The 27,674-nt window shown below is 33.9% G+C and overlaps 1 protein-coding gene and 1 long non-coding RNA gene across 3 annotated transcripts in view; one reads left to right on the plus strand and one right to left on the minus strand.

Moving 5' to 3' along the window:
• The window catches only part of LOC105320480 (BUD13 homolog), a 79,341-nt gene extending 51,927 nt beyond the window's left edge, over positions 1 to 27,414 (minus strand). The window contains exons 1-3 of one of the 2 annotated variants that reach the window (XM_034447649.2): positions 27,257 to 27,404; positions 17,430 to 17,662; positions 2,620 to 2,807 (exon numbers count right to left, since the gene is read on the minus strand). In XM_034447649.2, coding sequence (XP_034303540.2) covers positions 2,620 to 2,807; positions 17,430 to 17,488 — 247 coding nt within the window. In that variant the 5' untranslated portion in view covers positions 17,489 to 17,662; positions 27,257 to 27,404. Of the gene's footprint in view, positions 1 to 2,619; positions 2,808 to 17,429; positions 17,663 to 27,256 lie in introns of both variants that reach the window. The other variant, XM_034447648.2, reaches the window with a different exon arrangement.
• On the plus strand, positions 20,117 to 21,661 carry LOC109620630 (uncharacterized). The gene is made up of 2 exons (XR_002201293.3): positions 20,117 to 20,570; positions 21,037 to 21,661. It is a non-coding gene; the product is annotated as an uncharacterized lncRNA (long non-coding RNA).
• Positions 27,415 to 27,674: the final 260 nt, after the last annotated feature.

Consider the following 27,674-nt stretch of genomic DNA (forward strand, 5'->3'; position numbering starts at 1 on the left):
CATATGTTTTTTTCTAGGTGGTAAGTAAAGCCGAAAGCAATGAAATTATCTTATCTCTAAGGAGACAAACCCTACCATCTTGGAGGCAACTATTGCCAAGGCAACCAGCCAGATGGTTATTGCCACTAATTTCATTTGCCACCACTTGCATTCTTCCTAGGCCTTCGACATTAGATGCTAGATTCCCCTCGATGGTGAATGCTGCTCCTTCAACAGTGGATAATTCTTACCCAGTGACTGATCCTTCCTCATTAGTAGAGCTGTCCTCCTGCTCATTGGTAGAGCTATCTTCTTGCTCATTGGTGGAGCTGTATTCCCGCTTGTTGTAAGAGCGTTGTCTTTCAATGGAATTCACAACAGTAGCAACAAATACTGACAACATCAAGAAAATATCCTTTTCTGATTTTCTACAAAAACCCCAGTTTAAATATAAACATGCAGACTCATTTGGATGACGATTTTAATATTCTGGCCATACTTTCTAGTGAAGACTCTCTACAAGTTTATATCGTAAAATTGGGTATCAAACTTATAGATCAACAGTACTGCCTGTGATCATGTGTTAGCTTGAAACCGCTACGCAAACACAGTTTATATTTTTGCAAGCTAGAGAGTGAAAATCGCACACTGAACTGTAAGACTTCTGAGCTGTTGGCACGCGAGGACCTCATCATGGATCAGTGAATTGTGAGCTTTAATTTTATGAAAGGTGTCAGGATTAATGAAATTTGTTAAACTTTTATATGTGAACTTTAATCAGAATCATATTATTTTGCTGTGTGATTTGACATGTTTGTTATTGTATTTCGAATGTTTTGTCATAATTATTGTGTGTATATTAATCATCAAAGGCCGGAACGGCCACAAAGGCGTCGAGCTGACATTTTCTTTTATATAAAATGATATCAATAATTTTAATTTTTGTACTAAAAGTCGTATATCAAATAAAATTAGAATAAAAAAGTAAATGAATTATATTTTGTGCTGCTTTAAAAACAAAAATTAGTATATTCCCTTATAAAATAGGTAGTGATGCGTTTATAATACAATAACTCATCATGGTTACAAAAATTGAAGAAATTTCAAAGTAAAAAAAAATATTTTCTTCCTGCTTAAAACAGTCTTAGAACATTTTTCACAGGTTCATAATTTGAATACATTAACAGTGTGTCCCTAAATATAAAAATAAAACATACTTTTATTTATTTCAATTCCCTTTTGAAACAACATTACCTATAGTATGGTTGTTTACAAACAAATCCACAACACGTGCTATCTAAAATACTCGACCAAACCAACTGCATTATCGTTTTTATTTCATTAGATACGTTTATCGCTTACATTCATTTTGGAGACCGTGCCCGATAACAAATAAATTTACATATAAAATTTTATTTCTATCGGGCACGGTCTTCAATTAAAATGTAAGTGATAAACAAAAAAAAATATTTAGTGGTTTACACCTTATTGTATTCATCTGCCATTTCTTGATTGAGCAAATTTATACTTATGCAATGAGTTGTCAATAACCAGAAAGGCAAAGTTGGGTTTTTTGTACACAATTAAGTTGAATAAATGGAATCTTGTAATGTGTTTAATACTTTAATGATCTTATTTCTTATGCGCATTTAAAAGGCGGTGCAGAGCATGAATGTTTGGACGATTGCCAATCCAGACGATCGCTATACGGCTGCCGGGCATTAGCTCGACGCCTTAAAAAGTTAGGCTTATGGATAAATAAAACACAACAGGCGAGAGTCTTATCAATAAACAAGAAATAAAGCCAAACCAATTAAAACATAGACATGGGCCACAGGGTCTTGTGTTAAGTAAAATGAAACACACTTTAAAAAGTAAGTACCTCAGAGGAAAACAATATGCTCACGAAGCTCAGCTCATGGCTATACATTTTAGACTATCAATTTCTTGTGGGACTATTCCAAACAGACAAAAAAAATCCACAGTAATAAGGGGAAAATAAAAAAATAATATCGGTATTCAATGTAATTCAATAAAAACTTATATTATAAACAGATTGTCATTTAGTTTTTGTTTATTCTTAAGTCGACCCACCCCCTTTACAAGAAAAATAACCCACCTCCGATTTTTACGTAAGTTTTTGTAGCCTTTGTTTATTTCTGTTGCGCCAAGACTGGCCGATGACTTTTTTCATCGTTTCTTTAAAAAATCTGAATGTAATTGAGGACACAACTCTCAAATCAGAGCAGAGTTTGGCGACGCTTTTATGTTTTCCGCCATGCTTGCGTTCTTCGATACCGACCTTAGCCTCATTTTCAGTAAGATATGAATATTCATGACTATCTCATTAAGAATGGAGTATAAGAAATCAATGTACACTAAAAGTTTTGAATTTCATCTTGCAGTTAAGCTACTGAAGCCTTTGGCTCAGGAGAGCTTAAACAATTAAGAGAAGATCAGAAAAGCTCACTTGAGCTTTCAGCTCAGGTGAGTTAAAAAGGTAATTTTTTTTTAAAAATTGGTAAACTTGAGATGGATAATTTTTTTTGCTATATTTCCTTGAAAAGAGGTAAAAACTTCATGTAAGGAATAAAACAGAGATTAAAACCATTTTTTAAAAAAAAAGAATCAATGCCTTACCACTCTGCAGTGTGACTCCTTTCCACTTATTAGTTTTGTAGGCCTCCAGACATTGAATGTGTTTGGGGCGTTCATCTATAACAGCTGCTATTATTGGTATATTTTCTTCTATGTTGTCATATGCCGTTGAGTCTTCAAAACTGCTTGGAAGTGTCTTAATATCTATGTCATCATCAAAAATTCTAGACCTGAAAATGAACAAGAGGCCAATAGGATAAGTAGCATATAACCCATACACAAACTTGTCGAGGAGTCTCGACATTTTTAGATTTTTAGACAAATTTAGATTCTTCGTACCATAGATATGCTTCACACCAAAAATGGTAACAATTAGCCTTGTAGTTTTTAAGAAGGAGTTAAAAATGTAAAAACTTTAACACACATCGCACAACGCACAACGATGGACGAAAACAGATAGCAATAGGTCACCTGAGTTAACTATAAAGCTATAAAATAAAATGTAGTACCCCCGGTACAAGCAACAAGACCCCAGGGGCCATATCACTCACCTGAGCAAAATTAGACAGAATTCTTTTATTAATCGAATAAAGAATATTTGGACAATTTAGAAAAGTTTAAAAAGATCTTCCAATTTTTATCTACATATTTTTATGGTAAACATGGAGTACCTTTTATACTTTCAGCTTTGAGAAGATTTTTCTCCATGTCATTCAAAAATTTATGAATAATAGATTTTTCATATCTTTTATGTTCAGGAAGGTATAGAAATATGTAGTCAGACTTCTTAACAAATTTTGAAATATAGCTTGTTAGTGCCCACCTTGAAATATGTATAGAGTTATTGCCCCTATTGGATTAATTGCTTATTATTGCTACTACTCTGAAACCTTAAGAGATAGAGACCAATCATGGCAATGTCTTTTGGTTCACTTTAAGGATTTGACAATTCATACCAAAAGGGTCTGATGTCTCCTTGAAGGTATCCGATCCATAATAGCCCAAGATTTAATGAATATGGGTGCATAACAGATATGTATGAGGTTAATACTCAGTATACTTTGACATAATTGTCATGTATGTAAGAGTGGAATGTGTCCTAATTAATTACCTTTTCCTTTTCTTGAAGAGTTGCCAAACTTTGATTTTATTTTATAAAAAATCTATACGGTTAAAAATTTATTTTCAATAGTTTTTGTATTCTAATGATAAAATACATCTTTCCACCAAAGCATTTATTGGTATTCCTAGTACTTACTTTTTTATTTAAAAAAATATGGTTGTCCCCACTGACCAAAATGCAATCTTCATTAATTAATTACTGCTAGGATAAAAAAAAATTGAAAATTTCTCTCGGTAATTTTTTTTTTCTCTAAAATTCTTTAAATTAATATCAAAGTGTTAGATACATAATGTTTAATCAAGGTTGAAAAAAATTAGGTCCAAATATGGATCGGACACCTTAAGCAGTTATTCCCCCTGAAAGGTTCATAATTTTGTTGAAAACACAACTTTTGAACTATATATCGTAGAAACATACGACTACATGAAAATGAAGAGTTGACCTTGGCTAATCAACATGACATAAAGGTGAAGGTAAAAAAAAATCATACAAAATCTGTTGACATAGTTTTTTCTTGAAGTAACGCAGAGAAAGCATTTCATCGATTCCATTGAAACAGAAATGTTTTAAACAAGAGGCCCACAGGCCATAACGATCCCCTGAGTACCATACCCCATACACAGACATGTCAAGAAATCTCATATATGCATTTATGCTTCATTTTGGATTTTTTTAAAATCCAAAAAATATGGTAATGAACACCCTCTTATCTACCTAAAATCTTGCAACAAGGACTATGAAATCTATAATTTATATATAACAAGAGGCCAATTGGCCTTAACTGCCACCTGAGTAGCATATAACCCATACATAAACTTGTTGAGGAGTCTCCTATATACATTTAACTAATTAGGTTTCATTCTGGAGTAGAAAAATTATAAATTTGTAATGATGACCACCTCCCTGCCTGAAATCTTTCAAAAAGAACTATGTAACCTATAATTTTTGCGAAAAACTGATAGATCTAGTCTACAAAATCATGAATTCAGTTTTCCTTTCCTGTGTGTGGGAGTAAAGAAGAACATTTTTTAACACCTATACATCCATTTTGGCCCTGCCCTAGAGTCAAAACCCATACTCCAGGGAACATGAAAATTAAAATTTCATTACAGGACTTCTTGGTAAACATAATTATAAGTCAGTTTTTATACAGGTGTGTGAGAAAGAAAAGAAAAATTTTAAACATTATATGCATTTACACTATATTGCCATATTGCCCCCCCCCCCTCATGTCCTGAACCACTGACCAAGGGGACATGAATTCCATGATTTAGGGTAGAGGAGTTAGTGGACATCATAACCATGTATTCAGTTTTAAACAAATATATATGGGAGTAGAGAAGAAGATTTTTTAAGATTTAAAACATTTTTATTATATGGCCATAATGGTCCCACCCTAGAGCCTGAACACCTGACCCAGGGGTCATGAATTTCACAATTTAGGTAGAGGGCTTCATGGACATCATAATTGCCTGACGTTATGACGTCAGGCATATCTAAGGTTTCAAAGTTGCATTCTCCGAAACAGTGCCGACAATGGGACAATTTGTGCAATATCATGATATTTCACAAAAAAGATTAACTGATGCATGTTTAAAATGTCAGCATTTACATTCACAATTGATGAAAATGTTATATGGCACGTAATAACAACATCGAGCAAGAGTTTTCATGTAAAAGGGACGTTCACCATGCAGTGCACGTGTGTAATCCTGATTTTAAAATAGATCAGCATTCCACCACATCTGAACGGTGAAAAAGGGGGAGGGGTCATCGCAACAAGTTGTAACATATTGTCTATTACAGTACAATGTAAGTAATAATTGGTGTTGGATTATCATTATAACAAGAGAGTCATCAGTTTGGATTAAAACAAATATATATTTATACAGCTGGAATGTTTACTGGAGAAACTAAATCGCCAAAGTGGGGCCACTGTGACCCGATTTTCGTTCAGTTGGGCGATTTCATTAATCTTGAAAAGGAAAACTCAGGTGTCCCTAAATGAACATTTACTACATTTAACAATTACTAATCAAGTTTGTTTCTTAATTCGATAGATTTCTTCCAAAACATCCGATCCAAATTATAATATCCATGTATGTAGCTGTTACAAAACAAATGTCAAAACATTCATCTGACATGGGGATGAGTTCATTTGTTGTGTGAACAGTAATAGCAGGATTTCGCGCCATAATGTCTCATTCATAGTTTTTGCGCGCCGATTAGTTGACGAATCTGTTGGGATCGTGCGAATGCGAATACCCCAGAGCACACCATGTGTTAACATCACAGGCACGTAGCATCGGGGGTAGGGGTGAGGGGGCTGCTTCCCCCTCCTCAATTTTTTGGCAGCTGGCACTTTTCTTAACTTTATCTGATAAATGGAAATATCATGGATTTGCCCCCCCCCCCTCCACTTTTGTAGGAGCATTCAATACATGAAACTGCAAATAAGGAATTCTACTTGAATTAAAGTTACAGTAAGGGTTTTCTTCATGAATTTGAGAATTCACCCTTTTTTAATTGCTTGTCAAGATGGTTTCGATGAAGCTGCCCACATACATTAAAAAACAATACGTTTTTGTATACCCTTTCATATTTCATATGGTTGGAAATTTTTAAAAATGCCTTTCAGTTGATATATTGCATCTTAATATAACAAATACAATTTTTTAAAAAACGACTAGGCCTATTGACTCTTGAGCTTTCAAGCTTACATGCACTTATATGATATGTGTACATTTCTAAACAAGAGGCCCAGGGGCCACATCGCTCACCTGAGCAACAATTGCCTTAATTTTGATCAAATTAGCACTACAGTATCAAAATATCTTGACAACTAAGTACAATAGATCTTGCTTAAAAAAAATTTGAAAATCTGCCAATTTTTATCCACCTCTTTTTTTTGGTAAATACCAAGCCCTTTTTGTTGTTATACCTGTAAGAAGATTTTTCTCTATTCCTATATACCCCACCCCCCTTTTCGTGGTCCCACTTGTCTCTAGAGAATCATGATTTCATCAAACTTAAATCTGCATAACCTGTGCTTTCACACTAAGTACTGAGTTTTGGACCGAAAACTTTCCCAGAATATTTTTAAAGATTTTCTCTATATATTACTATGTAAAAATTCAAACCGCCATCATGGCCCCGCCCTATCTCTAGGGACTGTGATTTTGCAAACTTGAATCTACACTACCCGAGGATGCCTCAACACAAGTTTAAGCTTTTTCTGGCCAAACAGTCTTTAAAAAGAAGATTTTTCTCTATAAATTCCTATGTAAAACTTGATCCCCCATTGTGGCCCCACCCTACCCCTGGAGACCATGATTTGAACAAACTTGAATCTACACTACCTGAGGATGCTTCCATTTTAATTTGAGTTTTTCTGGCCTAATAGTTTTTGAGAAGAAGATTTTTAAAGATTTTCTCTATATACAGTCAAAACTGTCGTAGCGGTCACCCCTATTAAGCAGTCACCTTTCGTATGCAGTCATTTTATTTCCTCCCGATGAAAAATCCTATATAATCGCCCTCTAAAGAGCGGTCACCTGTCTAACACGGTCAGCGGTCATCGTATTTTGATCCGAAACTGTACAGTCGACTTGCATTAGGCGGCCATTTTGGCCGGTCACATGATTTACACCCGGGAATTCTAAACATGGCTTCCGAATGTCGGGTGATAAACGTAAACAATAATTATACGCTTGAAGCGAGAGAAACCATATTAATCGATGTATTTATAATACATAATTGGCAGATCAGATACGAATTGGAATCAAGTGAATTGTTTAAACATGTATTAACAATGTTTGTTTAATAAACATGAATTAAATAGGTGTCAAAAATGTCCGCGGCGAGGCAAGAGCAAATTGATTAATTTTATAATAATTTAGAATGAAGTTCAGATAGGGTCGGTTAAAAACTTAATTGTTGATTTGTGTTAAAAATGTTTGTTTTCTATGTATACGGTACTCATGAAGATAGTTAGTGTTATAATTGTGAAAATGTTAGCGACAAGGTTTTACCACGTAGTGACTTTTTTCAATAATTTTAAAAAATACAAAAATTGCATGTACAATGCATTGTTATGTATTTGTACTTATTTCTAAATATAATAGATACTATAAAAAACATTTAATCACTTATACTTTATCTATCATTTTGATACATTATTGTTTTATTGTGGTAATTATTTTAATAAGATATTTAATGTTGGCAAATTCACAAGTCTCTATTCAAAGGTCACCTCTGTTAAGAGGTCACTTTGGGTGCCTCCCGCAGGTGACTGCTTAATACAAGTTTGACTGTATTACTATGTAAAACATGATCCCCCTATTGTGGCCCCACCCTACCCCCGGGGACCATTATTTGAACAAAATTGAATCTACACTACCTGAGGTTGCTTCCATTTTAATTTGAACTTTCCTGGCCTGATAGTTTTTGAGAAGAAGATTCTTAAAAATTTTCTCAATATATTCCTATGTAAAACTTGATCCCCCTCTTGTGGCCCCTCCCTACCCCCGGGGACCATGATTTGAACAAACTTGAATCTACACTACCTGAGGATGCTTCCATTTTAACTTGAGCTTTTCTGGCCTAATAGTTTTTGAGTAGAATATTTTTAAAGATTTTCTCTATATATTCCTATGTAAAACTTGATCCCCCATTCAGGCCCTACCCTACCCCTGGAGACCATGATTTGAACAAACTTGAATCTACACTACCTGAAGATGCTTCCATTTTAATTTAAACTTTCCTGGCCTGATAGTTTTTGAGAAGAAGATTTTTAAAGATTTTCTCTATATATTCCTATGTAAAACTTGATCCCCCTCTTGTGGCCCCTCCCTACCCCCGGGGACCATGATTTGAACAAACTTGAATCTACACTACCTGAGGATGCTTCCATTTTAATTTGAGCTTTTCTGGCCTAATAGTTTTTGAGTAGAATATTTTTAAAGATTTTCTCTATATATTCCTTTGTAAAACATGATCCCCCCATTGTGGCCCAACCCTACCCCTGGAGACCATGATTTGAACAAACTTGAATCTACACTACCTGAGGATGCTTCCATTTTAATTTGAGCTTTTCTGGCCTAATAGTTTTAGAGAAGAAGATTTTTAAAGATTTTCTCTATATATTCCTATGTAAAACTTGATCCCCCCATTGTAGCCCAACCCTACCCCCAGGGACTATGATTTGAACAAACTTGAATCTACACTACCTGAGGATGCCTCCACACAAGTTTAAGCTTTTCAGGCCGAATAGTTTTTGAGAAGATTTTTGAAAAATACCAACAAATTTTCAATAAATCTCAATTATCTCCCCTTTAAAGAGGGCATGGCCCTTTATTTGAACAAACTTGAATCCCCTTCACCTAGTGGTGCTTTGTGCCAAATTTGGTTGAAATCTACTGAGTGGTTCTTGAGAAGAAGATGAAAATGTGAAAAGTTAACGACGACGACAACGCCGACAACGACAGACAACGGACAAATTGTGATCAGAAAAGCTCACTTGAGCCTTTGGCTCAGGTGAGCTAAAAAAATTAAATGAATTTCAAGTGATATATATGTAGATGTTCTAAATCGAAGAAAAGACTGACATTCCGTCTTAAATTTGCCCGTTCCGTTTATAAATTTATGATCAGCCGCGAAAATTAAAATTCATTTCTGATAAGATAGCCTAATTAATACATGCATTATTCCATTGAATGATTTTGTTTAGTCAGGCAAGCTTTTTGGAAAGCTTTTACTTGTCATGCATTTAGTTTTTAACAAATATATATGGGAGTAGAGAAGAAGATTTTCTAAGATTTAATACATTTTTACTATATCATATGGCCATTTTGGCCCCACCCTAGAGACTGAACCCCTGACCCAGGGGCCATTAATTTCACAATTTTGGTAGAGGGCTTCATGGACTATGCAACCAGTTTTTTCCTCACATGTGGGGGAGTAGAGAGAAGAAGATTTTTGAAAATTTGGTTTTTTTTTGCATATTTGTCCTCACATGTGGCGCCCTGGGGGTGGTAGAGCCATGAATTTCATGAATTTAGAAGATTTTTAAACAATAAATGCATAAACACTATACAGTCAAACTTGTATTAAGCAGTCACCTGCTGGAGGCACCAAAAGTGACCTCTTAACAGAGGTGACCTTTGAATAGAGACTTGTGAGTTTGCCAATATCAAATATCTTATTAAAATAATTACCACAATAAAACAATAATGTATCAAAATGATAAATAAAGTAAGTGATTAAATGTTTTTTATAGTATCTATTATATTTACAAATGAGTACAAATACACAACAATGCATTGTGCATGCAATTTTTGTATTTTTTTAAAATAATGAAAAAAGTCACTACGTGGTAAAACCTTGTCGCTAACATTTTCACAATTATAACACTAACTATCTTCATGAGTACCGTATACATGGAAAACAAACACTTTTAACACAAATCAACAATTAAGTTTTCAACCGACCCTATCTGAACTTAAATCTGAACTATTATCTGATTATGAAATCAAGCAATTTTCTCTTGCCTCGCCGCGAACATTTTTGACACCTATTTCATTCATGTTTATAAAACATACATTGTTAATACATATGTTTAAACCATTCACTTGATTCCCATTCGTATCTGATCTGCCAATTATGTATTATAAATACATCAATTTATTTAGTTTCTCTCGCCTCAAGCGTATAGTTATTATTGACGTTTATCACCCGACATTTGGAAGCCATGTTTAAAATTCCCGGGTGTAAATCATGTGACTGGCCAAAATGGCCGCCTAATGCAAGTCGACTGTACAGTTTCGGATCAAAATACGATGACCGCTGACCGCGTTAGACAGGTGACCGCTCTTTAGAGGGCAACTATAAAGGATTTTTCATCGGGAGGAAATAAAATGACCGCATACGAAAGGTGACTGCTTAATAGGGGTGGCCGCTTCGGCAGTTTTGACTGTATTGCCATATTGCCCCCCCCCCCCCCCCCCCCCATGTATTCGGTTTTTTGCCCACATGTGTGGGAGTAGAGAAGAAGATTTTCTAAGATTTAATACATTTTTACTATTTGGCCATATTGGCCCCACCCTAGAGCCTGAACCCCTGACCCAGGGGTCATGAATTTCACAATTTTTGTTGAGGGCTTCATGGACATCAAAATCATGCATTTAGTTTTTAACAAATATATATGATAGTAGAAAAGAAGATTTTCTAAAATTTAATACATTTTTACTATTTGGCCATATTGGCCACACCCTAGAGCCTGAACCTCTGACCCAGGGGTCATGAATTTCACAATTTAGGTAGAGGGCTTCATGAACATCATAAACATGCATTTAGTTTTAAAAAAATATATATGGTAGTAGAGAAGAAGATTTTCTAAGATTTAATACATTTTTACTATATGGCCATATTGGCCCCACCCTAGAGCCAGAACCCCTGACCCAGGGGCCATAAATTTCACAATTTCTGTTGAGGGCCTCATGGACATCATAACCATGCAACCATTTTTTTCCTCACTTGCGTGGGAGTAGAGTAGAAGATTTTTGAAAATTTGGCTTTTTTTGCATATTTGGCCCCGCCCGTGGCACCCCAGGGGTGGTAGAGCCATAATTTTCACAATTTAGATTCTTCTTACCATAGAGATGCTTCACACCAAAAATGGTAGCGATTGGCCTGGTAGTTTTCAAGAAGAAGTTAAAAATGTAAAATTGTTAACTCACGACGATGGACGAAGACCAATTCAATAGGTCACCTGAGTGACTCAGGTGACCTAAAAATGAATTCCCCGACTGTGCTCTTCCCTATTTTTCGGGCAAAATAGTAACATGTAATAGTAAATATATCATTGATATATTATATCATTAAATATTAATTCAATAGCTAATCAATTGTTAAAAAATTATTGCCGAAGCTGACTCGGACCAAAATATTTTACCTCTCTCTCTCTCTCTCTCTCTCTCTCTCTCTCTCTCTCTCCTGTGTTACAAATTTGAGACTACACCGGTGGTTTTTATTTACAGTTTGAACTTTTACATAGACTGAAAAAGAACGCTCCAATTCTTGTTGATTATCTACATAATTATGATGTGTTGCATTCAATGTGCACTTCCTTTTTTGATTCGTGGAGAATAAATATGAATGACTACTACTGTCTAGTATTAACGGCATATATATAAATGATTACTTCATTATCACCCCGAGCATTAGGTTTTAGATGTATCCGTTATGACGTCATAAACGAATGTGCACAAAACGGCCAAACAAGTTGTCTAAATTGAGTACAGAATTTGATGACGAAAGCAAACCCGCGACCCACCTTAAAAGGCAACCAAATTTGAGTGTCATTTGTTGAGTTATAAGCGAGTTACAGAGCTTACGATTTTTCGCTATGTAAAAATTTTGAGTGCACCATCCAAGCAAGTTTGGTGAAGTTAGGACCAGTAATAACTAAAATATAATCATCAGAGGGCATCTGCTCCAAAAACTTTAACCAGCCACAAAAACCTAACCTCATTCAGCATCCGAAACCTTATAATGGCTCAGATTCAGCATTCAAGCCTGTCAAATGGATCAGTATCATTATACGCACCATCCATGCAAGTTTGGTGAAGTTAGGACCAGTAATAACCAAGACATAATCAGAGGGCACCTGCACCCACAACTTTAACCAGCTCCAAATCAAAGGCCTGAAGGGCCACAATGGCTTCGGGTTAAAGTTAATTTGAAGAATAAAAACCTAAATAATTTTTTTAAAAAGTCAAAATAATCTCCACTATTACAAAAATGCATATTTTTTTTATTTGTGTTATTTATGGTTCTCCTTCATTGATCAAATGTACACTTAGGTACTGTAGATTTTAAAAAAAATCCTTAAAACAAAGTATGATTCTGTAACTCTTAGTAATGTGTGTACTTAACATGAGACCAACTTTTCTTGTTGTTTTGCTGGAGATTTATTTTATAAAAATTGAGTTGGGCAGTCAATTTCACAAAAATGAAATTTGATAAAGATTGTATGCGGACAACTAAAATAATAGAAATATCAAAATTAAGTGTGATTTTTTTTTTATATTTTCAAAAATCATTCTGATTTGGTTATATGCCATTCATTTAAAAATTGGTATCAATTATACTTACTTTTTAAAAACAAATATAAAGACAAAAAGCATTAGTCAACTTTCATTCATTTTTTTTTTTTATAAATTTATGTTTTTAATCACATAACTACCGGTAATTAAATTACAATTCATTACAAATTGTCTCACCTAATTCTTAAAAGTTTTAATAAAATATCTAAGTTTAGAAATATCTTAGGAGTTAACAAATTTTAAGATTTTTTTCTCTATTCACATAGATTTAAATATTGAAATTATTATTGTATTTAATTCTTTAGATTGTATACTGCTGATAAACACTCTGACTCTTATTATCAATTTGATTTAAAATTCACATGGGTCCAAATGACACGGGCCGAAAAGATCAGGGGTAGATAAAAGAAAGCACCCATTCATGTTGTTTACAAAGTGAGGTTGTAGATATACTTATCGCTCCATGTAAGACGTTTTGTTTCTAAAAGATCAAACATTTGTGCATTGTCAATATTCGATATGGATACAAAATAATCTGTTTTGCAGGCTGGTATATTTCATATGTACTGTAGGTCTAACTATCACATGTGTCTCGGTGCAAGTGTATTCATCCGCTGAAACCCAGACTTATTGTTTACAATAAAATATGAACATTTTCAAAGACATCAACCATTTCGTATCTGCCAACTTGATTCGTTGACGTATAGTTCTGCTCAAAATTGAAGTATATCATCTATTTTACCTCAAACACATAAGAAAACTTTGCACTCATTTGAGTTGTTTGCCTCCTTAAAATTGGCAACTTCCGGACGTACGATCCCTAGATGGCTTTCGAGCTTCGCTCGACACCATAAAAACTTAACCTCATTCAGAATCCGAAACCGTAGCTATGGCTCAGATTCAAACCTGTCAAGTGCATCAGTATCATTTAAGCCGCACCATCCATTCAAGGAACTAAGTTTGGTGATGTTAAAACCAGTAGTAACTTAGAAATGGCTATCAAAGGGCACCTGCACCAAAAACTTTAACCTGCTCCAAAAACCTTACATTGGTAAAGATAGGACAAGTACATGTAATAACTTAGATTCAGGACCTGCAACAAAAACCTTAAACAGGTCTGGACACCGACACCAGGGAGTAAAGCATAGTGTTAAATCTAAAGCAACATTGTGTGGCGCAGCGCCTCATTTACTGGAAGCAAATTAAACTCAAAATCACAGTTGCCCTAGCCTAGAGCTGTGTTGATTGCAGTTAGATTCAAACTCGCTGGACTTCACGCACGAGTGACCTGAGACAATAGGTCACAATACAGGTAAACTGGCAAAGCCACAGCTGAGGGGCTAAACATAGCTGTCCTCTATAAATGGGTGGTAATTACTAGCACAATAATTTTGTAAGTAACAAGTGAATTATCTCCTTGAAATTAGTAATGGTAAAGGCTTATCATTAAGACATTGTAAGGCCTAAAAAAAAATAGGTTTGTTTCCGCTTTCCCTACCGACCCTAACTTAAACCTGCCGACTCAAAATTTTTTTTCGAGTTTTTTTTCGTAAATTTCCGTTTTTATCCGTTTTTTGTTAAAATTTCGTTTTGATCCGATTTAAAAATTTATTGGTTTTTTTTTTATCTTACCCAGTTTAATAGATAAATGGTTTAATATGCACAATTGAACAGATGGAGAGGGAAAAAAAAAAGATTAAAAAAAAAAAAGCAGACCGACCGACCCTAATTTTTTTCAGCCTGAAAGCGGAAACAAACCAATTTTTTTTTAGGCCTAACGGTTATCTATAAATAAAATTAACAGAACAGAATACATTTTATAGGCAAATTTTGAAAATTTTACACTGAAGTACCTAAAACTATTGAAACAAATCAACGAAAACCTGGATGTGATGTTTCCTATGTCAATTTTAACTTTTTAAGCAGTTGTCAAATTAACCAGAATTTTCTGTTTCCAAAAAAACTCGTAACTCTTTTTGAAGAATGCAGAAAATTTATTCATTATAAAAGACTGCTATGCAGATTTTTATGCAAATATTTTAATTTTTAAAAAGCTTTAAAACAAGAGTTTATCCATCCAAATTTCCATGGTAAAAAGGGTTTAATAATTCTGTAATTAGTTGGCTACATTATATAATATTATCTTAATTTGATAGTGTATTACATGAAACATACATGTATGTATTGCCATGATAAAAAATATTGAATCATTGACTTTGAGTCATGTGAATGCAAAAGCAAATCATTTATAGCTCAATAAATTATCACAGAGGTCAGGCTTGGATAAGATGCAAAATTTTCTTTAAAATAAGCCCCTATTATTAAGGTTTAATGATCTATAACATAACTGTAAAAAAAAAAAAAAGTGCCCCTTTCAAGGTTTTATAATATTAACCGCAGAGAAAAATGCCCTTTTCACTACCTTTTCACATGCTCTTTTCAAATCTTAGATTAAACACTAATAGCATAAGCTCTTCCCACTTCATCTCGGTGAATTAAAAAGCAATGATAAACAAGAGGCCCATGGGCCACATCGCTCACCTGAGGAACAATAGGTATAATAAAATCAGCTTAATGGAGTCATAATTAATACAAACTATCTGGACAATGTACAATAATACATGTAGATCCTGTATAAATAAAATCCATTTTCCCCCTGGATATTCTTATGTTTATAATCATTAGTCCCTTTTCTAACAGGATGATTTTATAGTCATATCATATGTTGAGTATTGCAGTTCTCAAAAAGATCCTTAACAATAGTTTATATATGGGATATAAACCTACATCAAACTCTGAACCTTCTTGTAAAGCCAAAGAATTGTCCTGGGGCAAAATCTTAACAGTTATAAAGAATCATCTGGCTGATTAGTTTCTGAGAAGATTTTTAAAGATTTACTCTATATATTCCTATGTTTAATTTCAACCCCCCATTGTGGCCCCACCCTACCCCCGGGGGTCATGATTTTCACAACTTTGTATCAACACTACCTGAAGATGCTTCAACACAAGTTTCAGCTTTCCTGGCTGATTAGTGTCTGAAAAGAAGATTTTTAAAGATTAACTCTATTAACTCTATATATTCCTATGTTAAACTTCAACCCCCCATTGTGGCCCCATCCTACCCCCGGGGGACATACTTTTCACAACTTTGTATCTACACAACCTGAAGACGCTTCCACACAAGTTTCAGCTTTCCTGGCTGATTAGTTCCTGAGAAGAAGATTTTTAAAGATTTACTCCATATATTCCTATGTAAAAGTTTGACCCCCCCCCCCCCCTATTGTGGCCCCATCCTACCCCCGGGGGTCATGATTTTCACAACATTGTATCTACACTACCTGGGGATGCTTCCACACAAGTTTCAGTTTTCCTGATCTTATGGTTCATGAGAAGAAGATTTTTAAAGATTTACTCTGTATATTCCTATGTAAAAGTTTGACCCCCCATTGTGGCCCCACCCTATCCCCTGGGGTCATGATTGTCACAACTTTGAATCTACACTACCTGAGGATGCTTTCACACAAGTGTCAGCTTTCCTGGCTGATTAGTTTCTGAGAAGAAGATTTTTAAAGATTATCTCTATAAATTCCTATGTTAAACTTCGACCCCCCATTGTGGCCCCACCCTACCCTCAGGGGTCATGATTTTCACAACTTTGAATTTACATTACCTGAGGATGCTTCCACACAAGTGTTAGCTTTCCTGGCTGATTAGTTTCAGAGAAGAAGATGTTTTAAAAATTTACTCTATATATTCATGTGTTAAATTCGACCCCCCATTGTGGCCCCACCCTACCCCCCGGGGTCATGATTTTCACAACTTTGTATCTACACTACCTGAGGATGCTCCCACACAAGTTTCAGCTTTCCTGGCTGATTAGTTTCTGAGAAGAAGATTTTTGAAAATTTCTCGAAAATTTTCATAAGTTCCTAATTATGTCCCTTTGCAAAAGGGCGTGGTCCTTAATTTTCACAACTTTGAATCCCCATAGGCTAAGGATGCTTTGCGACAAGTTTGGTTAAAATTGGCCCAGTGGTTCTTGAGAAGATGTTGAAAATGTGAAAAGTTTACAGACAGACGGACAGACAGACAGACAGACGGACGACAGACAAAATGTGATCAGAATAGCTCACTTGAGCTTTCAGCTCGGTGAGCTATAAAAACACAACTTTTCAATTTACACAATGCAATTAGCTGTAAACTACCAAAATTAGTAACCAGGGCTTGCTACCCATTTTAGACACCAGGATATTGACAATCGGTAATAGTATACATGTAATTACTGGAAAACGTATTGTTTGATGATAAAAACCTCATTAAATACAAAATATTATGTAATTAAGTATTCCTGTAAATTTTGTACAAAACAAAAAACTATCTTTTAAGAAAACAGCAAAACCCGGTTTTCAGATTCGAAAATCACGGCCTGGCCCAGGTTTTGTTTCCTATTTTATTCACACTCCTTATATAAAATTTGCAGACCAAAAGTTGCAGCATTTGATATGTATTTGATTTATATAAAAAATAACCAAACGAAAATTTTTCACTTTTTGCACCCCAAATCTATATCCCATTTAAGCTATAATTATAATTATATAAATATTTGGACAATTGGTCCCAACCTGTTGAACCATTCTGTGTCTGTGGCTGAGGTGTTGTTGGGTTGAAGTGTCGACTTCATACTTAAGAAAGAGGTACCCCTTATTTCCAGTGCGGATGCCTTGCAAATTCCCTCAGAGGAATATCAGTCCTTGGACGACGTTGTGGTTGTCTCTACGGAACCGGTGCAGAAAGACGGGTCTGACTTTATGGCGGTTGGTGCTAATATTCAGTCCTCGGACGAGGCCCTGAATATCTACAAAAAAACATCAATAGACCCTTATGCTGCAAGTTGCGACAGCAGAATCCTCATATACAGGTTTTGCGACCAAAGTGGAAAAACTATCGAAAATTACCACGACGATTGGGAACATGGGGCAAGACGGAGAATGCTAAGGTACCTCCAAGACAATCGAATCAACGACGTTGCAATTGTTTTAACGCGATGGATGGGGCGCTCGCACATTGACCCAGCCCGTTTTTCCATCATGGAAAACTTGGTTTGTGACCTTGTTAACAAACTAGATGATCCAAGTGACTCCGGGAAATAACTGAATTTTCCTCATTCACACTAAAATCTATTAAGGACAATGTCCGAATTACTTGTGTTTATAATTACGTATTTTGAAAGGATCCCATTTATTAATTCAAATGCCGACTTTTCATTCTAACTATGCCTATAATCTAATTCCGGAAATATTTATGTCTACTATTGTTTACTCTAATTTTAGTAACGTGTCGGCATATCCAATGTAAACATTCTACCCCTCAACCAAATTCACCGTACATCAGCACGTGCCTTTCACATTAAACCCAGCAATCGAGCACTCCTTTTCTTTCCCCCTTCTGTATGTTTCCTTTCTCAATCATGTATCAACCTCAGACTAGTATAATTATTGGACGAGCATTTTTTGACCGTGTTGTTGTATTTCCAGCGAATCATACAACTAGGTAAGCAAACTTTTTCTGTAACATGTCTTCGGTAAAAATTATATCTGCTAACTGTCAGGGTCTGCACGAATTTAAGAAAAGAAAAGATGTCTTTCAATATTATCGACAAACCAAATGCAATATTTTGTTTACAAGACACTCATTTCACTTGTGATATGGAAGATAGTATTCAAAACGAATGGAGCAATGAAGTTTATTTCAATTCTTTTACCTCAAAGTCCAGAGGAGTAGCAATTTTTTTCAATAACAATTTTGAATATAAAGTACATAAGAATTTTACAAATGATTCTGGAAATTTTGTGGTACTAGACCTCAACATTCAAAGCCATCGTTTAAGTTTGATCACAGTGTATGGTCCAAATGAGGACACACGTACCCCTTTTTTATGAAGAACTCTTTGAAATTGTAAGTGAAATAGGAAATAAAGACATAATAGTTGTTTGTGATTTTAATCTTATTATGGATCCCGATATGGATTATTACAATTACCGGTATCTTCATCTTAACAATCCTAAAGCAAGAGATAAAGTAATAGAAAAAATAAATCAATTCAATCTTATTGACATTTTTAGAGAAACTCACCCTGATAAGAAAAGGTATACATGGCGTAAACCAACCCCTCTTAAACAAGCAAGACTAGATTTCTTTTTAATATCAAATACCCTACTGTGTATGTCACAAGAAAGTGAAATCATAGCAAGTTATAAGTCAGATCATTCACCAGTACTCCTTAGTCTAAAATTTAATGAATTTACACATGGAAAAGGTTTATGGAAGTTCAATAATGCACTTTTATATGATAAGGAATTCCTAAATGTTGTTAATAAAAAAATACAAGAAATAAAACAAAATTATGCAGTACCTGTATATAACAATGCATCTATTGACAAAATTCCAAATGATGAAATTCAATTCACTGTCAATGACCAGCTCTTTCTTGAAACACTATTAATGGAAATCATGGGCAAATGTATATCATATTCTAGCTATGCCAAAAAGAAAAATAACGAAAAGGAGAAATTTTTAATAAACCAAATAAAACAGTTGGAGGAAAAGTACAAAGAAAACATTCAAACAATTAATTTTAAAAAGAAAGAATTAGAAAATATCAGAAATCACAAACTTATGGGAAGTCTAGTAAGATCAAGAGCTAAATGGACCTGTGAAGGAGAGAAACCAACAAGTTACTTTCTTAATCTTGAGAATAGAAATTTTGTAAATAAAATTGTCCCAAAATTAATAAAAGAAGATTGTTCCGAAGAAATTAATGGACAAAAGGAAATCCTGTTAGAGATAGAAAATTGTTATAGAAATCTATATCAAAACAAAGGTGAATTTCAAGACTATGATTTAAATGAGATTCTAGAATCAGACTCTGAAATTTTCAAATTAAGCGATACTCAAAGAAATACCCTTGAAGGTGAAATAACTTATAATGAAGCCTCTCACGTATTGAAAAAAATGTCGAATAATAAGAGTCCTGGAAGTGACGGTTTCACTACAGAGTTTTTTGGAAAGTCTTTTGGAAATTAATACTTAGGAGACTTTGTTATTAGATCAATAAATAACGGATACAATCTAGGGGAGTTATCTGTTACACAAAAGCAGGGTATAATCACCTGCATACCAAAAGATGGAAAAAGTAAATTTTACATGAAAAATTGGAGGCCAATCTCTTTATTAAATGTAGTTTATAAAATAGGGTCAGGCTGCATTGCTCAAAGAATGAAAACAATAATCAGTTCAATTATCAGGGATGGTGTAAAAGTAGTCCGGGACATATGTCCCGCGATGTCCCAATTTTCTATTTCGCGTCTAACTTATTTTCCAGTTACTTTTTTCAAAAACCGTTAATTAGATATCAAATGGCATCTTAATTTAAGTCGATGGTATTCTTTCTGCTTCATAAAAAACACTTTTAAGTTAAAAATCGCCAATTTTCCTTCGTCGAAAGTGTAAATGTAGTCCCGAGAAATCGACAATGTTTTTTTGATTTCCGGTTTTTGTTTTGCCTTTGTATATACATTTAATATACATATTTCTATGTGTTTTTTCTTGTTGTTGTCTCCTTATTATTTGTTTATGGTAGAAATATTAATTATTTATCAACTTTTAACCTTAAAAGCAGTTATTTACACTTTTCCCTGCGGGACATTGAAGTTTACCCACAGCTGAAAAGATATAGTACAATTGGAAACCCAACAAAGTTACATGTAAGAGTTCCGAATAAAATTCACGTTTATCAATAATTTCATATAATATTGAGATGAATTGAAAAAATATATATTTGTAAGCAAATATTAGTATTATTATTAATAGTAATTTTATTTATATTATTTTGATACTAGAAAATGCGTTCAATCATTAATTAAAGGATTCCGACAGCAATTATCTTCTCAAAATCATTGAATAATTATTTGATTATTTTACTTGTTGTTACAATAATTATTGTCTCAATATTAGAATTAAGGTATGACCACGAATGGGCTAAAATTGTAACAATTATTGTCTCATCATTAATTTTTCTCCATAAATTACCTTGTACCAAGGTCTGCATCGAAGCGTAGGGTGGACTTTTTAAAGTACCGCCACTATGTCGGGTTTCTTTAACTTTCTCGCGGGTCAGCTTGGTTTTTTGATGTAATAAAACAATAAATAAAACTTCTTCTTTTTTTACAGTATCATCGTTCTGGCAATGGGATATGTTGTACTGTTCGAAGTCCATTTTTAAACTCTTAATCAATAAATTTGAATATTGCGGGAGAATACTCTACAAGCTTTTCTTGGTGTTGTGCCTGCGAGAAATAAGCTGATACATTTTTATGTTATCACCAGTCCAGATCTACAATGAATATATGTAAATGTGTTCCATTATTTATTTAAATACATAGATATGTTTTGCTTGTGCTCGTTATAAGGTGACTAGGTTTCAGACACTAGTGCCCATTGGATAATATAAAACGTCTGTAAAATGTGCACATGTAAATAATAGATTTAGTGCTTTTAACTGGCTTAACAAATATGTTTTACTATTTTTCCAACAATTAAATGGCTCTTAATAAAGGAGGCCTCCACGTGGCAAGAGCTGGGCAAGGTATATGATATATAAATGCGGTGCTATACCGGCTAACATCCTTTACAGAATCGTTATACGGAATTGTATATACTACCCCTATAGGGTTTTCGGTTTTACTTTTTCTTTTCTGTTTCTTGTGAACTGCTATGTCCCGCGAAGAAATGTGTAAACAATTATCTTAGGGATTGAGAATGACTTAATAATTATGTTTATATTATAAAACAATATTTGATATTCAAATACAGTATATAAACATACAGAAATATGTATATTTAATGTATATACAAAGGCAAAACAAAAACCGGAAATCAAAAAAACATTGTCGATTTCTCGGGACTACATTTACACTTTCGACGAAGGAAAAGTGGCGATTTTTAACTTATTAGTGTTTTTTACGAAGCAGAAAGAATACCATCGACTTAAATTAAGATGCCATTTGATATATGATTAACAGTTTTTGAAAAAAGTAACTGGAAAATAAGTTAGACGCGAAATAGAAAATTGGGACATCGCGGGACATATGTCCGGGACATATGTCCCGGACTACTTTTACACCATCCCCAATTATCAGTACTGATCAAAATGGCTTTGTTCCAGGAAGATATATAGGTGAAAATACTCGTCTTGTTTATGATTTAATGCAATATACTGAGAATAATGACATTCCTGGATTACTGTTAATGATTGATTTTGAAAAGGCATTTGACTCTGTCTCATGGAAATTTATTGATAAAACGCTTTAATTCTTTAACTTTGGTCCATCTCTCAGAAAATGGATATCAGTTTTTCAACAAAACACCTCCTCCTCTGTATCACAAGCAGGTCACTTATCCAACTTTTTTAAATTAGAGCGTGGTTGTCGTCAGGGTGATCCAATTTCATCATATATCTTTTTACTATGTGCTGAAGTACTAGCTATTAAATTAAAAAATAATAAAAGTATAAATGGTATTAACATAGATAATTCAGAATTTTTGTTATCACAATATGCAGACGATACCCTTATTATATTAGATGGCAGTGAGAGGTCTCTCAGAGAAGCAATTAGAGAGTTAAATAACTTTTATCAAATTTCTGGTCTCAAAATAAATATATCAAAAACTCAACTTGTCTGGATTGGTAGTAAAAAATACTCTTCTAATATATTATGTGAGGAAATGAACTTTCAATGGACAAGCACCTTTAAACTTTTAGGTATATATTTTGATGTGGACCTAACAAATATACCAAAACTTAATTATGACAAGAAATTAGTAAAAATCAAGCATATCATTAATCAATGGAGTAAACGACGACTTACTCCACTTGGCAGAATAACTCTTATAAAATCATTGCTTATTGCACAATTAAATCACCTCTTCATTTCTCTACCCTCCCCATCAAATACTTTCATGAAAAATCTGAATGAAACTCTTTTTAATTTTTTATGGCATTCCAAAGTAGATTAACTTAAAAGAAAGCAAGTAGTGCAAGACTATATTAATGGAGGTTTAACTAGAGGTACTGTGAGCAAGCTCACAATTGATACCCCCTGCTAAGATAAAAATCATAATGCGTGTATTTTTCCAATTATAGAAAATATTGGATGAATCTATTTCACTGTCATTTTCTATAAATAACAACTGCTCTATTTTTTTAAAAACTGTTGGTCATAAGCAATATTTGTGTGAAGTAAGAACATTCAATGCTTCTCCATAACACAATGACCGGACATAAATTTTGCACTTTTTCTGCCAGTGACCTTGACCATGCCCAAATGACCTTGGGTCAAGGTCATGGCGCACCCTTTGGTCCTAAGCAATATTTGTGTGAAGTTAGAACATTCAATGCTTCTCCATAAGAAAGATAATAACCGGACACGAATTTTGCACTATTTTTCCCAACGACCTTGACCTTGCCCAAATGACATTGGGTCAAGGTCATGACACACCCTTAGGTCATAAGCAATCTTTGTATGAAGTAAGAACTTCCAATAACTCTCCATAAGAAAGATATGGACTGGACACGAATTTTGTATTTTTTCTGCCAGTGACCTTGACCTTGCCCGAATGACCTTGAATCAAGGTCATGACACACCCTTAGGTCATAAGCAATCTTTGTGTGAAGTAAGAACTTCCAATAATTCTCCATAAGAAAGATATGGACCGGACATGAATTTTGTATTTTTTCTGCCAATGACCTTGACCTTGCCCGAATGACCTTAGGTCAAGGTCATGACACACCCTTACGTCATAAGCAATCTTTTTGTGAAGTAAGAACTTCCAATGTTTCTCCATAAGAAAGATATGGACCGGACACGATTGCACAGACAGACGGACGGACGGACAGACGGACAAGGTGATTCCTATATACCCCCCAAACTTCGTTTGCGAGGGGTATAAAAATGCTTGATATTAACAATTACAATCTGGGATTAAAATCATCATAGATAAAATGAATTCTTTATTCCCAAGAAACAAAATGGAAAGTGCTGCTTGGCAAAACTGTATCTATAGAAAAAATATTAAAAACTGGATCAGACTATATTAATGTTGTTAAAAAGGAAATAAAAAATCCTTTTTGGAAAGATACATTTACTGTCTTTCAAATAATTCAAGAAAAATTAGAAGTTCAATCATGGGATGAATTTATTACTCAGCCTATTTGGAACAACCCGAAAATCAAAATTGAAAATAAAACAGTTTTCTATACAAACTGGTTTGATAAGAACATAGTATACATAGCAGATTTGCTTGATGAAAATGGACATTTTTATTCTTTACAAGATTTACAAAAAAAAATTAAGATAAAAACAAATTTTCTGAATTATGCATCACTTAGAAATTCAATTAAAGCAAGTCTCTCAAGCTTAAAAATTGAAATTGGAACAAATAGCCCTAGACCATTTCTTCCTCATAATATTAAAACATTTTGTAACAACAAAAAAGGAACAAAACATATCTACAATATTCTTACTACAGAAAAAATTACCCCTCTTGGAAAAGTAAAATGGGGAAAGTTTATTGAAATTTCAGACCTTCAGTGGGAAAATATCTTCACATTTCCTTTTTTATACACCAAAGATTCTAAATTGCAATGGTTGCAATTTAGAATAAATCAGTATATTTTGACAACAAACACATTTTTATTGAAAATAGGTAAAACTGACACAAAGTTGTGTTCTTTATGTCAAAGAAATGAAGAAACTATCGTGCATCTGTTTTGGGACTGTTTACATGTCCAAAATCTTTTAAGCCACTTTATATCAATATGTGACGGAAAAGGTTTACATATTACATTAGAAGAAAAATCATTTATATTAGGAACCCCTAATTCAACTTATTTGGGTATAATTTTTCTTATAATCAAATCTTACAGATACAGGAAAAGATGTCTACAGGAAAACTTATCAATCCATGAACTTCTGATTGATCTCAAAACCCATATAACTACACTTTTAAAAATACACTGCAACAAAACAAGGCAAATATAATAATTTCTTAAACCAATGGCTTTTTCTCATGTACATGTAGATCCTGACCATTGACATATTTACATAAGGCACGATTTATATATGCCTTGTCTGAATACAACAACTCAGTAGCAAATATTTTGATTACGCCTAATTATTAATAAAATATTTCTGACATGATACATGTATCCTCATAATTCCCCCACTCTCTCCCCCCACTCTCCATTTCCTACTGTCCCTCATTTTCTCTCCCTTAAATTTGTTGAAATTGATCTTGTCAACAGACTTTTCAATTGTGCTAAATATACTTACATGTATATATATATTGTATGATATATTGTATGTGCAAATGAAAGTAATATCATAATAAAAAAAAAAAAAAAAAAAAAATGCTTAAGAAATCAATGAAAGGAGGTATTAGGTTCATTTGCCCTATCTACCTGTTCGCTCGAGTCCGTCCACACTAATTGTTGTTCGCCGTAAACCTTGTTTTCTCCTTTTGTTAATAAACCATATTATTTTAAGTTAATTGTCTTTATTTCATTTAATTTTAACTTTTTAAATGATGAAATATTTTTACATTTTCAAATTGCTCGTACATTTTATGATTTTGTTTTTTAAGACATAGTTGGTCTAATTGTCAGATTTTAAAAACTTAAATTATAGATAACTGTCTTGATGTTTTTTTAATGATTTGCATGGTGTTTTGAACAATTAAAAAAATTGAGGCATTAATTGGTCGCTAAAGAAGAAGAGCAGCAGATGATCAGCTACTTTATCTTTGATATTTATATGTGTGAATAGAAAATTCGGACTATAGTTGCACATTCATTCAATGGATTCTTTTGGCGTCAGTAAATCGGACCATTAATGCATTGTTTTAATTGTCCCAGTAGTTCCCTGTAATCATAGCAATTTTTATCACGTCACACTCTCACAAGAATCAGCAAGACAATATAACAATAATGATGTATACGACATACAGTCAATGTTACCTCTAAAGTTCACCTCAGTACACTCTCAATCAAAAATAATCGAGTGACGTCACAGGAATCAAGTGAAGTCATACCCAAACCGACTCGTACTCAAATGGTCAGGTCCTACCCAAAACTATGTGGTTCACTTGTACCCAATTATTTGAGTACGACTTCACTCGTCGACTCGTGCCCACGGAAAAAATATATTTAAACTAAGAAAATAAAATACGGCGTCTATGTGTAAATTGAAAAAAAATTAAATATTATGTTTTCTTAACATGGGGGGGGGGGGGGGGGGGGGCTCTATGATGGATCAATTTTTATATGTAAGTTTAAGAAAAAATGCATATGTCTACCGCAAAAAAGGGGAGGAACAGACATTACAATCACTCTTAAAGCGGAGAGACAGTGCAATGAACATTTATGTTAAAATCTCTATTATTCAACAACATTGTATCTGAGATTAAACTATTGTTCTACTTATAAATAAATAAATTATAAAAAATCTTTTAAACTACGAATAATGAAAATTTACTGAAAAATAAGTATGTTTTATTTTATTTTGCAATCAAATTCATTTACAACGATTATTCTATTTTTATTCATTTATCATAATTCATTGTTTGATCACATGCTGTGCTCGCCCCAACGGTCGCACCGTCTAACATATTATAGTCTGTCCCAAGTTATTTTTGCTGCATATTGAACGATTTTTAATAAAAATACACATACCTGTGACTGAAGTGCAATTAAAATCGATGGAAGGGAAAATTCCCAAGATAACTTCATTCACACATTATCATTTTTCCCTCGTAAAAATTCACAGGAACGAAAACAGATTTCCTACGGAGATTTATAATGGGGAATGTTGACATCTTTTCTCCATTCGGAAATACTCGGGACCCCTCGCGCAATTTTTCAACGTTATCATCCCGGCGTCTTCATCTCCTTGGCAATGGAAAAACCTCGTAGACTTTTTAATTTTAGCCGTGTACTGATACCCGACAAGCTAGAGGGGGCGTTTCAAAGGGGAAATCTTGGGATTTTTTCATACTATTGAATGAACATCGTCTGAACCAAGAGGTATTTATAAATATTGAATAATTTAAGAAAATATGCGGCAAAAATATCTTGGAACAGACTATAGTGTTGTTTTGTGTAATTATATATTTCTTCCTAAATTTTGAAAATGTATTCAAAATTTTTACAAACATGAAAATATACAACTAGTACATTTATTTTCCTGTATTAAAACAAGGCGAAAGAAATGAAGGGCGAACGGACCTAGGGCGAACGGCGTCAAGATGTACCCGCGTCAACCTTAGGTGAACGCATTTTAGGGCAAACGAACTTACATTCTGATTCATGAAAGGAGTAAACGTTAGAAATACATACTTTTTCATTCGAAAATTTTCTGGAATGTCTTTTCGTTTTCTTTTGACATGTGGTACATCTGCATCAGAAGTATAACGTTTTAAGTATTCTGATTTACTAAGAGTAGACATTTTCTTGGCTACTCTTCAATGTATGAAGTTAGATAAACATTAACCGATTTACAGTCAAGTCGTACACAGAACAACTCGTATACAGAGGCGTGTTCCAATCTCTCACCAGAGGGCGTATTGCGCAGTATTGCAGGTTGCACTACAGTATTAAATTTTACTATATATTCTCAGGGACGTATATACGTCCCTGATATTCTTACCAAAATTGCACAACTTTACATACAGATTAAAATTTCAAAACGAACTTCTGGAAAAAATCCTCTTGACATCTTTTTAAACAACGCTTCATTTACAATTTTCTAGCAAAA

Source organism: Magallana gigas, chromosome 2, assembly GCF_963853765.1.
Source record: "Magallana gigas chromosome 2, xbMagGiga1.1, whole genome shotgun sequence".
Taxonomy (NCBI): Eukaryota; Metazoa; Mollusca; class Bivalvia; order Ostreida; family Ostreidae; genus Magallana; species Magallana gigas.